This window comes from Rana temporaria, chromosome 9, assembly GCF_905171775.1.
Source record: "Rana temporaria chromosome 9, aRanTem1.1, whole genome shotgun sequence".
Classification (NCBI taxonomy): domain Eukaryota; kingdom Metazoa; phylum Chordata; class Amphibia; order Anura; family Ranidae; genus Rana; species Rana temporaria.
Window position 1 is genome coordinate 80,544,311 of NC_053497.1, and position 12,530 is coordinate 80,556,840.

Below are 12,530 nucleotides of genomic sequence, written 5' to 3' on the forward strand. Positions count from 1 at the left end.
CTGCGCAGGCGCCGTATAGTGCCGACTTGCAGCTCGGCTATTTCCGGAAATCTGTTGATGCGCGTTGTGCGACAGAGGACCTGTTTCACAAGCCGTCAATCATCGAACCAAAGGATAGGAACGCCCAGTCCCGCAGTCATCGGAACCCGGAAGCCCTGGACAAAATCAGGATATAAAGGTATGTACAGAGAAAAAAAAATGACCTCCCGAAAATAAATGTCCTTAGTATCATTAGTATGCTAGATCTAATTTAATTTTTTTTTTTTTTGGGTGAACCCCCGCTTTAAGAGAGCAAATAAGAGAAACTCATTTACATACATTATGTTTTAGGAATATGGAAGATAAAACTATTAGGGACAGGTTACAAATTAAGTGTATGGCATTCAGCAGGCTGTTAGGTTCTATGCTCATTTATGAATGAGGTTGGGTGTCAAGGCAGGAGTACTTTAGATTAGAGAATTATCATTTTTAATGAAGGCTGCAGGCTTTTAGCTTGTTCTCAGCACTGGTTAAGCTTACCATTGACAGACTGCTGAATGTATTGCTGTTTCTACTGTATCAAAAAACATTTATTCCATGTTTTTGGTAAAGGGCAACAAATCTGAACACATGAACCTGCTTTATTTCAGGAATACAGAGACCCCTTCTCCAATGTGTCCATCTCCAGTAGGATCGGCTGGGAACAGCATAGTAGCCCCAGGCTCCTCTTCTACAGGCACAGTGTCTATTCCACAGCGTATTCACCACATGGCTGCTAGTCATGTAAATATCACCAACAATGTATTGCGTAGTTATGAACACTGGGACATGGCCGACAAGCTTGCAAGAGAAAATAAAGGTGCGTCCAACACACTTTAGTTATTACTGTATTTGTCAGGCATACCCATAAGGTTTAAGTAAGTGTAAATGAGCCCTTGGTGTTATTTTTTCTTCACTACAAAATATTACATCTTGGAGACTGTTTGCAGTAGGTTTGGGGTCTGAAAGAAAAATAAACAATCAAGTGGGCTGTATGTTTATTCTTCGTGGGCCCTTTGATTGTGCCATTTCCCTATCTAGGTTATGTTTCTTTGACAGCCAATGTACGGGTAAGACAGAATTTGTTGTCCCAAGTCAAAATATCTGTGTAAGACACTCTTTACTCAAAGGGAGGTTCCAACTTAAAACTAGATTAATTGATATGAACTGCATGAGCTTTAGAACTGTTAACATGTTTAAAGCATGTCAGTGTGATATCAAAATTAGTCAACAAAGTTATAGCAATAAATGAAGTATTAGGGATCACAGGAATCATAATTGTTGTCACGCCCTTGTTTTGGCAGTGTTTGAATTCTAGCCATGTATCGTCAATTTAGTGTTAGCATAAGAGATCTGCAGGAAATTGCACAGTCATAGACCACTCTTTGCAATATGTATGAAACAATCAGCTTTATTCAATAAAGGGTTCTTAAGTGCAGGACCAAGCAGATCTCACTTCACTATGAAAAATGACAAGATGGTTCCTGACTGATTGCTCTGGATTATAGCACTAAAGAGTTAAAGTGACTGTAAACCCTAAGGGGTAGATCCACAAAGAAATTACGCTGGCGTATCTATTGAAACGCCGGCGTAATTTCAAAGTTCCCGCATCGTATCTTTGTTTTGAATCCTCAAAACAAGATACGACGGCATCTCGGATGGTTCCGACAGGCGTACGTGTTCGTACGCCGTCGGATCTTAGATGCAATTTTTCGGCGGCCGATAGGTGGCGTTTCCTTTGAAATCCGCGTCGAGTATGCAAATTAGCTATTTCCGACGATCCACGAACGTACGACCGGCCGTCGCATTTTTTTTCATCGTTTCCGTTCGTCTTTTTCCGGCGTATAGTTAAAGCTGCTATATAGTGTCGTACTCAATGTTAAGTATGGCCATCGTTCCTGCCTCGCATTTTGAATTTTTTACGTTGTTTGCGTAAGTCGTCCGTGAATGGGGCTGGACGCCATTTACGTTCACGTCGAAAACAATGACGTCCTTGCGACGTCATTTGGAGCAATGCACCCTGGGATATTTTAGGGACGGCGCATGCGCAGTTCGTTCGGCGCGGGCACACGCTTCATTTAAATGAAACAAGCCCCCTACCCGCCGAATTTGAATTCCGCGCCCTTACGCCGCGAGAGATACACTACGCCGCCGTAACTTGCGGCGAGAATTCTTTCAGGATTCAAACCAACAAAAAGTAAGTTACAGCGGCGTAGCGTATCTTAAATAGCAGAGGCAGAAAACAGGAAATTCTTAGCTCACTATATTTCTGGTCGGATCACTGGGTATTTTTTTGCAGTTATGAAACAGATGTATACAAAATACTTGCAATAGTTTACTTAACAGACCAAATCAAGCAAATAATGAAAGTTAATTATCAAGATTTATATACACTTTAATGCAAACCATATCATTGATGTGTAAACATATTTTGCACAAGTGTATTCTATAAATAAACATGTACCTAGCAGCATCCATAATTGCATACTACACACACAGGCTGTAAATCCCCCCAGGTAGTCCGCCATAGTGACTGTGCAATAGTGTATCCCCTACCAGAGTAAAGGTGCCAGCCTTCTGATTAAAAACAATGCACTCTCTACAGCTCCGAGGACCTAGGTCCATTTTTTAATTTGCAACATTTTTAAAGGCTCCAAACAAGACAACAGAATTTATCAAATGACAATAATTAGTGAAGACGAGAGGATTATAGGTTTATCAATAATTTGTTATGTATTCAACACAGCCACTCATTTAAAGTAATAATTATATTTGTCTTCATTAATAACTATTTAGAAAAAAAGACAAAACTGACTTAATCTAAAATTACATCTTCTTAATAACATAATTATAGGCATTATGCCGAATTGTTAAAATTCCCATGTAAACCTAGAAGCATTTCCACAGTAGGGTGTTTTGATGTTAAAATGAAATATTATGAATCTAGTAATTAGCACAGTGTGTTATAGTGCTAAATATCTAGCATGAAATTAATTAAATATAATATTACAGTAAAAGAAAAGCACCTGGTAAAATATTTGTTTCACTGTTAAGAGTCTTCAATCCACTGATTAAATTGTTATATGTTTAGTAATATATTTTTGGTATAAAGTATTATTAGATTAATTTATGTTCACTTATAAATGTAACATTATACCTGTATTTGCATAGCATGGAGAAGGTAGATGAAAATGTAAAACAGAACTAACCCTAAAAAATGAGAGAAGGTATAGTTCTTTGGCAAAGGAGACTGTTGTCCAAATGCTCTTACCCCCGTTTCCAAGCAATTGTTTTTCTTTTCTTTGTGCACACTGGCTGTGGTATATGAAAACTGCAATAAACACTCCCAACTCGCTCACAAAATTTATAAAATGCAGAGAATAGAGTTGATTTATGGGATGATGTAACTGCAGCATGTGTATGCAAGAGTAGCATCATCGATGAGCACACAAAAGGCGAAAAACGATGCACATGCAAAATAAAATGGCAGCACTGGTGACAGGAAGTGCAAACCTGTCAGAACTGGAGAATAGCAAACCCTGAGGTAAGTCTTGCCATAATATGCAAGTATGCTGTGTATACATGCACATAATGGCAACAGTTGCCGTCACTCACTAACATTACAATTTCACTTTAAACCCTTCATACAAAGCTATTTTACAAATGGCTAAGCTTATCTTTATTTTGTAGATGCTCATTAATAGGACAACTGTGATTTCAAGATGCAAAGTGTGAGGGAGGACTGACTGACCTACCAAGCATGGGAAATTAACCTTTCTAACACAACACATCAATATTGATTCATCAATATTTTAACAAGGTTTTGCATTCCCATACAGATCTATAAGAATGCAAAACTTGCTTGAAGCATGTCAAATATAGGTCAGAAGGAGGTCAACTACAGGTCTCATGAATCCATCAATGAATTCCAAATGATCTCAGAAGCATTTCAAAATTATGTCATAGACACCAATGCAAACCCCATCAACACAGGCTAAAGTTTTCAGTAATCAGGCCTCGTACACATGACCGAGAAACTCGTCGTAAATTAAACATTGTTTTCCGATGAGTTCCTTGTCAGGCTTGTCGAGAATCTTGACAAGCTTTCTTTGCGTGTCAAGACAAAATCTTGTCGTTCTCAAACACGGTGACGTACAACACGTACGACGGCACTATAAAGGGGAAGTTTGATTCCACTGGCACAACCCTTGGGGCTGCTTTTGCTAATCTCATGTTACTGCATGTTTACTAAAAGTTTGGTAAGAGACGATTCGCACTTTTCAGTCTGTTACAGCATGACGAATGTGCTATATCCATTACGAACGCTACTTTTACCAAAGGTGTGCTCCCCTCTCATACTTTATTCTGAGCATTCGCAGGTTTCTAAGCATACACACAAACATGTTTCTCGTTGTAAACCAGCCCGACAAGAAACACAACGAGGAAATTGAGACTCCCAGACGAGGAAAAAGAGAACTTGTTCTCTTTTTTGCTCGTCGAAATACACAACAGTTTTCTCGACAAAAAACATACACACAACCGTTTTCCTCGGCAAACAAGCTTTGCCACCAAGTTTCTTGATGGATTCTGTCGAGGAAAATGGTCGTGTGTACGAGGCCTCACATTTCAGCTAATCAATGTAAAACAACCTGATTCTTAGAAAATGGCTAGCACAGAGCTCTATACATGAAGATCACACAAAAGAAGTAAAAAATAGATAGCAATAGATGACACAAGTTCTCAGTTGACATGGAACTATAGCGATATATTTGAAAAGACAGAATGAAAAGTTTAATCAAATGTATAGGTTAAATAAAACCTTGCAAGTTCCAAACCTGAGAAATTTATATTATCACTTCACTCTCTGAAACTTTCACAGCTATATCTTTAATTGTGCCTCTACATAAGAAATTCTGTGTGTGCAACTTATGGCAAAATATCAGATATCTGTATGTTTAAGTCATGCCTTTGGACTAGATGGGTAAAATATGAGTGGTTGTAACTCACACTTCTACTCAGTTGTTCTCTATAGACATGCACTTAAGATGGTCACTCATATCATTACAGGCATAACCCACTTTTAAGTACACAATGGGGTTTATTTACTATGGCTGAAAAGCGCAAAATCAGGCTCACTTCTGCATACAGTGTTTCCCCCGAAAGTAAGCCATACCCCGAAAGTAAGCCCTAGCATGATTATCGGGGCGGGCTGCAATATAAGCCCTACCCCGAAAGTAAGCCCTAGTCAAAGTTCATTAAAAATCTATTTTTTCAAACCTATACATTGCTGCAGTGTTTCCGTTTATTACTGTGTTTAAAAATATGGTACCGTTATGTTTAAAGCCACTGCTGATCCGTCCTCTTCTCGCCTGGTCTGCATCCCGTCCCTCTTTACTGTAAGCAGCAGGCCGGCTCTTCTCGTTCCTCCTCTCCTCCCCCCTGACATCTTCAGCCCGTCCCTTCTTACTGCACGGAGCGAGCCGATGACAGGTGACCTCGGCTCTTCCCACTCCTTCTCTCCTCCCCCTGAAGTCTTCAGCACATTCCTCCTCAGTGAGCGGGATCTCTTCTCTCTCACTCTCTCCTCCCGGATGACAAAAAAAGAGCAGGTGAATACCGGTACACCAGGGAGCTGTATACCCTACGGTAAAAGGTATTTTCTATGGTACTGCACCTTATATAGTGCCAAGATGTCTTTCCCAAAATACCGTAATGACTCCTGACCTGACAGTTGGGGGGGGGGGGTGACAGGGGGACACAGAATCTTTGTAAAATGTGTACATTCCATAAATAAGCCCTACCCCTAAAGTAAGCCCTAGTGTGTTTTTTGTGGACAAAATTAATATTAGACCCGGTCTTACTTTCGGGGAAACACGGTAGAAACCAATGAGCTTCCAGGTTCTATTACCTATTGCCGGTCTTTGAAAAGATATTATAAGATGCAAAACTGTTCAAATATTTTACAATTATTTGTCAAAAAATCAGTAGGAAAATGATTAAGCATGCTAATAGATTTAGTAATATGGTAGAAACTTTCTGTGTGGATATATCAAATGACTGGATAAACAGGGTCCTGAGATAGCACAAACTATGATGAAATCACTCAGGTAGTCAATATGTGGCATCTTGTCCATGACTGAATCCGTCAGGTGGACATTGCGTTGCCAGATTTAGTACTTATCCTCCCAAAAAGAGTTACATGGCCAAACCCTTTATAAAAATGATATTGGCTGTTGGTTAACATAATCTGAGTTCTTGGATCTGTGTTTATTGGTTAGATTGCCATAAGTAAGCAAGATAAATGCTGTCATTTAATGTCTGCTTTGGTCTTTGGATGGTTACATCCTCTGGTTGGTAATATGAAATTACTTATGCCGGTCAATACGCCACACTGTGCCCAGTATAAAAAATAAATCATATTCCACCAATTCACTCTTCGTTTTTAGTGTAATGTGTACTGATACTGAAAATAAAATATAGTTGTTGTATACAAAAACAACTAAGGGCAATAATGAAGAATAAATGCTTTGTTTGTTGAGACCCATCTGCTCTGCTATTCAGCACATTTATCATAAGCAGACAGGAAACCACTCATCTGTCACACAGTAACCAGCCCCTCTGTACTAAATTACACTTTAAACATAGGAACACTAGCAAGATATATACATCGCATTAACTCAACCTTAGCATTGTCAAACTGATGTATCCAATAAAATTATACACAGACATATTATGAAGTAGTGGTTGTTATTTTCATTTAGGTTCCTTATGGGAATTTGAACAGAATATGCAGGTAACACTTTTGTTACTGTCAAACAGCACCAATGTATGATTAAAGACTAGCACATTATGTGAGACTGTAATATAGTCAAAGTGAACCTGCTCCTTTCTCATTTTAGGCAAAGCAATAGGTTCACTTAATATGCTACCTCTGCTATCCCCAGTTATATCTACCTTTCTCATACCATCTTACTCACTGCCCATACACCTGTCAGAGTCAGGCAACTAAGCCCCATGAAATTTCCATGCTGAGCTGCTCAGTCTGTGCCTAGATGGGTTTAAAGACCCTCCCCCACAGCTGCCATGTGACAGACCATGGGACTATCAATTGGCTGGTTCACTTTAAATATTATAAACATGTTAAATACAATTGTTTCTGCTATTAAAGCGGATCTCCACCCAAAATTTAACATGATCGCATAATTAATACATTAATAATACTATGCAGAAACCGATATTTAAAAAAAAAATAATAATCACAGTACCATAAAACTAGATGGTCTTCCGGTCTGCCTTCCTCGGGTTTTTGCTCGGGTTTCTCTTCGTTTCCTGTCCCGCGCAGTGATTTCTGGGAGCTCGTTTCATAGCTCCGTTGATATCGTATTCTTCCCATGTTAGACAAAATATCGCGCGATTTCATGGCAACACACGCCAAAGCCGATGGTCCCCGTTGCTCGCGCGCATGCGCGAGATCTAGCGGTGGATGCTGGGACATCAGCATCCACCTGGAAAAGGAAGTGCCGTGCTGTGGGCTTATTCCCACAGTTAAAATGGTGCCTACACCGGAAGGGGGAATATAACGTTGTATTTCACACTGCAAAGCGGCGGAGCGGCCGGCGGAGACAGGACACATGAGTTGCAGAGGTTAAGGTAATTTAAGTTTTACATAGCCAATAAAAAAAAACGTATCTGGCGTGGGAGATCCGCTTTAACAATATTTAAAAAATACGTTTAGGAATTTGGGTTGGTTGGCATATAGTTTCAAAGCAGTGTGCCATATTTGTGAAAGTTTGGTTTCCACCCGCCTCACGAAAAATATGTCGTTTTCCATTATGCCCATAGCAACCAATCACAATACTTGATACTACACTTGGAAAATGAGATTCCACATAGGCCCTGTATGGTTAATATTATAAAACCCCAAGGATATACACCTGACTAAAATTCTCTCTCTCCGGTAATTGACTGTGCTTTCTCCATGTTTTATTTGTTAGATTTGTAAGAGTTTCTAAAATGTGGTATCTTCTAATAAATGAAATTTAAGGTATCTACATAGGGTGCTTTGCTTACCTTGAGCTATATTGACTCTGAAAACAAGGCACGTTTTCCTTAGTGTAACTAACAAACCACTTCTATTTATGCATTATTATCCAAGTAAAATGAAAAATGAAGGTAAATCAAATGAACTGTGAAAACTGTTGTTGAGGTGTACTTTTATGAAACTGAGATCAGCGGCGATCCCAAGTCTCACCGCTGATCTCAGGTCATAAACAGTTTATGAAGCTGAGGTAATCAGCGGAGAACATGTTCTCCACTGATAATTATCGCAGCACAGTGAGAATCTTTAACTGACTGTCACAGAAACGGCCAGTTTATGAAGGTGCAATCTCGGCACCTCACTGACGATCTGTGACAGAATTCTCACATTCTGATTCACCATCTCAGAGGTGGAGAATCAGAGAGAGAAGCGCAAAGCTTGCTGAGTATTGTGGAGGAAGAAGGAAGTGTTTTGACTTCCATCCTTCACACACGAGGAGCCTGTAAAGTCAGAGCACATCTTCCCCACTATTACACACCCCAAAATGAGCAGGTTAGGAATTTATAGTGTGTGTGTGTGTATATATATATATATATATATACACATCATCATATAGCATATACTAGCTGAATACCCGGCGTTGCCCGGTCTTCCTATCTTAACCTTTTGGGGAGGAAAATCATAGTAATATAAATATACCCATCTTTTATATAAGGGTGTAGGTAAGGGTTAATTTAACTGTCATATATTTTTATTTGGCATATAAGTAATATGTGTACCAGGTATTATTGAAATATCTCTAGGCGTACAGAAGTTATGTGGGAACATACATTTCCCATTGATTTGCATGGGACTTTAAACTAAAACCCCGACCCTCACAAATGGGGGTAGTTAAGGGATAAATTAACTATCCTATAGTTTAAGTGGACATATAAGTAACATGTGACCAAGTGTTATCGAAATATGTACAGCCGTTTGGAAGTTATGAAGTAACATGTATTTCCCATAGAGTTGAATGGGACTTTAAAGAAAAACCCCGACCATGGCAAATGGGGGTGGGTAAGGGTTAAACCACCTATCCTATGTTTGTTATGCAAATAAGAGAATAGATGGACAGCCGCACTCCAAATAGGTCTTTTAAAAGGAAGACTAATGCTTAGTCATAGCTCAGCTATGACTAAGCATTATTTTTTAATGCGAAACGCATCAGCTGTTCATCCCACTGCTTGCTGTTTGTATGCTGTGCATTTTTCCTTTTTAAATAAAGAGCACGTCTTCCTTTTAAAAGACCTATTTGGAGTGCGGCTGTCCATCTATTCTCTTATTTGCATAATCCTACGCATTGCCAGCACCCGTGTGGTTCCTGAGTGGACATTTGATTACCTGCTTGTGCTCACCTGGAGCGGCGGTCCTCCTATCTATCCTATGTTTGTTGCTGACATATAAGTAACATGTGTGCCAAGTTTCATGTTAAAATCTTTAGCCGTTTGGACGTGATGCTGGAACATACATGCACACACGTTGAGTTTTATATATATAGATATGTGTGTGTGTGTGTTTATTTCTATGTGTATATATAGATAGATAGATAGATAGATAGATAGATAGATAGATAGATAGATAGATAGATAGATAGATAGATATATATATATATATATATATATATATATATATATATATATATATATATATATATATATATATTATTCTACTTGCATTAACATGCTGTTATTAAAGTCATTTTTATATCATTTTTTATTTATTAGTAAAAAAAAATTGTAAACCTTAAATTATGGTTTTACCCATGGACTGTTCTATTACAGTTATACAGAGTTTATATTTGTATACTTTATTAAAAAAAAAAAAAAAAGATTATAAATGTATTTTTCATTTATATGAATGGTGTATAGCTAGCTGCATTACATATATGGGATTCCATTCATTTACTATACACCATTCACATTTAAATAGGCACATGTATGATCTTTAAATATTGATAAAAACAATGTTACAATGGTTTTTAATAATTGGGTTAATGTATATTGTTTGGTGGGAATGTAACTTTATTATTTTATTAATATGTGGTGTATAATGTGTGCTGATTCGTGTTCAACTTTTGTATTTTTCACTTCCTCATACTGTAATCCCGCTACATCACGCAAGATTATAGTGAGAGAAGCCGTTCTCAGGAGTTTCCAGGCGTTTGTGGATCACTTCTCATCTCAACATGAGAACCGATCTACAGATCTTCATAAACAGGCACTCAGAGGACAGCGATCTCCTCTGAGAATGCCTGAGAACTGAATAGCGGTATTTTACCGCAGTTTCATAAAAGGACACCTAAGGGATAAATCTAAAAAAACAATGAGGTTGACTTAGTAAAACTGGAGAGTGCAAAATCTGTCACAGCTGTGCCTGGTAGCCAATCAGCTTCCAACTTCAGCTTGTTCAATTGACAAAACAAACCTGGAAGCTGATGGGTGTCTATGAGCTGCACCAGATTTTGCACTCTTAAAATTTGGTAAATCGACCCGTGTTCTATGAAAAACCTTAAACTGGATGCAGAATTATCCTAAATGTTAGCAGTGAAAAAACAACAGCTCAATGCTCATTGTTGTATTTTAAAGCAAGCATTATGTTTTTTAACATCATATAACCTTGTAATTACTAAAAAAAAAAAAATGATACCAATTAATTTAGTAACATTGGGACATATTGTTTAGATATGTGTAATTATATGCATTGGATTGCTAAATCCGTTTTTTTGTCATTACAGAATTCTTTCTTGAACTAGATACGGTAATGGAGCCCTTAACACAACACAGTACCATGACCGACTTGGTGCGCTTTGTTCGACAAGGACTTCACTGGCTACGCATTGAAGCGCAGTTATTGTAGTGTCTACTCTTTTCATCATACATTTCCTGGATTCTACCTCTACCGGCAAAAAGACAGTCGCTGGTGGAAATACACTCATGTACCGTAATTTCAGCTTTTTATATTATGTCTCTTGGAAGTGGATTTTAACATCATTGGGAATTCATATCACACCGTAGCATTAATTGATTTAACCATTAATTTTCAAATCTTATGCCTTTCCACCTATTGGATCTCCGTACCTATGTGCTTTATAAAGCAGTATATGTTTAAAAAATATTGTTTTAGTCTTCACTGCCTTTACTTTAGAATGTGATGCACTTTGTGAAGATTTGGAACAAAACCTTTTAGGTACATAAGTGTTTTGTGAAATCACTTTAATTCAGAAAATTGGATCTTGAGTATTACATTTGCAGAAAAGTTATTTGCCATAAAAAAATAATTTAAACAAGTACCAATTAAGCCCCATAATATAAAATCTACACTATATATTTAATACCGCTGAAAGACAAGAGATCAGTCAGTATTACAATAAAGCCATTTGGCCAGAATAACCATGTTTACTATGGTAGAACTCACTGAACCAAAACCAACTGGAACAGTTTGCTGTTTAAATGATTTCAAATGTGTTGTTTTTGTATTCATTTAATTCATATTCATTTTGTTGTACTGCCCATTTCTTCATCTATTTGAAAACTTGCTTTGGAAATAATAAATAATATTTTATATTATAAAACCAACAAAACAGAAATTATAGGTGTAAACTGGATTTTCACATCATTTTAACAGTTTCCATCAATAAGGTACAGCGATGTGCAAATTTAGTAGCCTGCAGCAACCGGTTTGTCTGCATAAAGTTGCAGTCATTCAAACTTTGTTGTAATCCATAATCACTAATCATAAATAATGTACAATATCACTGCCTACAACAAAGTGCTGAAAAATCAAACCCTAATGGCTGCTGTGGGTTACTGAGCATCATTGTTCTTTCCACAATGCAACAAATTAAAGGCCATAGTATTAACCATTGTATTAAATAAGTGTGATGCTCTTGGAATGGATTATATTGGTAACTCAAATGGTATAATGAAAAGGATACCTCTAAGGGACAATGTACTATTACTTTTCAAGAATCATTCTTTGCATTGTAATTATGTTTAGTGTATTATTTATGCTGAAAGTTCCCTAAAAAAGGGTAGACATTGGTTGTATTATTAACTTAAAATTAATTTATTAAAACTATAATATGTGGGGTTATCAGTAGTTTGACACAAATGCACGACAATAGGATCAGCATTGATAGACTTTTGCGCTAAAAACTATAGAAATGATTGAATTTCTATTTATTTTCACATTGGCTACCTTCCTTATGAAGCAAATTGAATGGAATAAATTAAACCAGTGTATTCTAAAATTACCGCAGATTAAGAACCATATATGCTTTAATCCCATACCTTCTGCTGCTGAAAATGTTAATGTAAATTAACATGATACTGTATGTTTCAGTATTTTAACAGCAAAGCTCCCGACACTTTTTTCCATTTTTGGATAGAGTGGGAAAAGCAAAAAACCCCAGTCAAGTTTTTATTTTGGTCTG

General features: G+C 37.5%; 1 protein-coding gene across 1 annotated transcript in view; it reads left to right on the top strand.

The window, feature by feature from the left end:
* AFF2 (AF4/FMR2 family member 2) overlaps nt 1-12,084 on the top strand; it is a 647,635-nt gene extending 635,551 nt beyond the window's left edge. The window contains exons 20-21 of the mRNA XM_040323795.1: nt 630-838; nt 10,833-12,084. Of these exons, the coding sequence (XP_040179729.1) occupies nt 630-838; nt 10,833-10,954 (331 nt within the window). The 3' untranslated portion in view covers nt 10,955-12,084. The remainder of the gene's footprint in view (nt 1-629; nt 839-10,832) is intronic.
* The last annotated feature ends 446 nt before the right edge of the window (nt 12,085-12,530 follow it).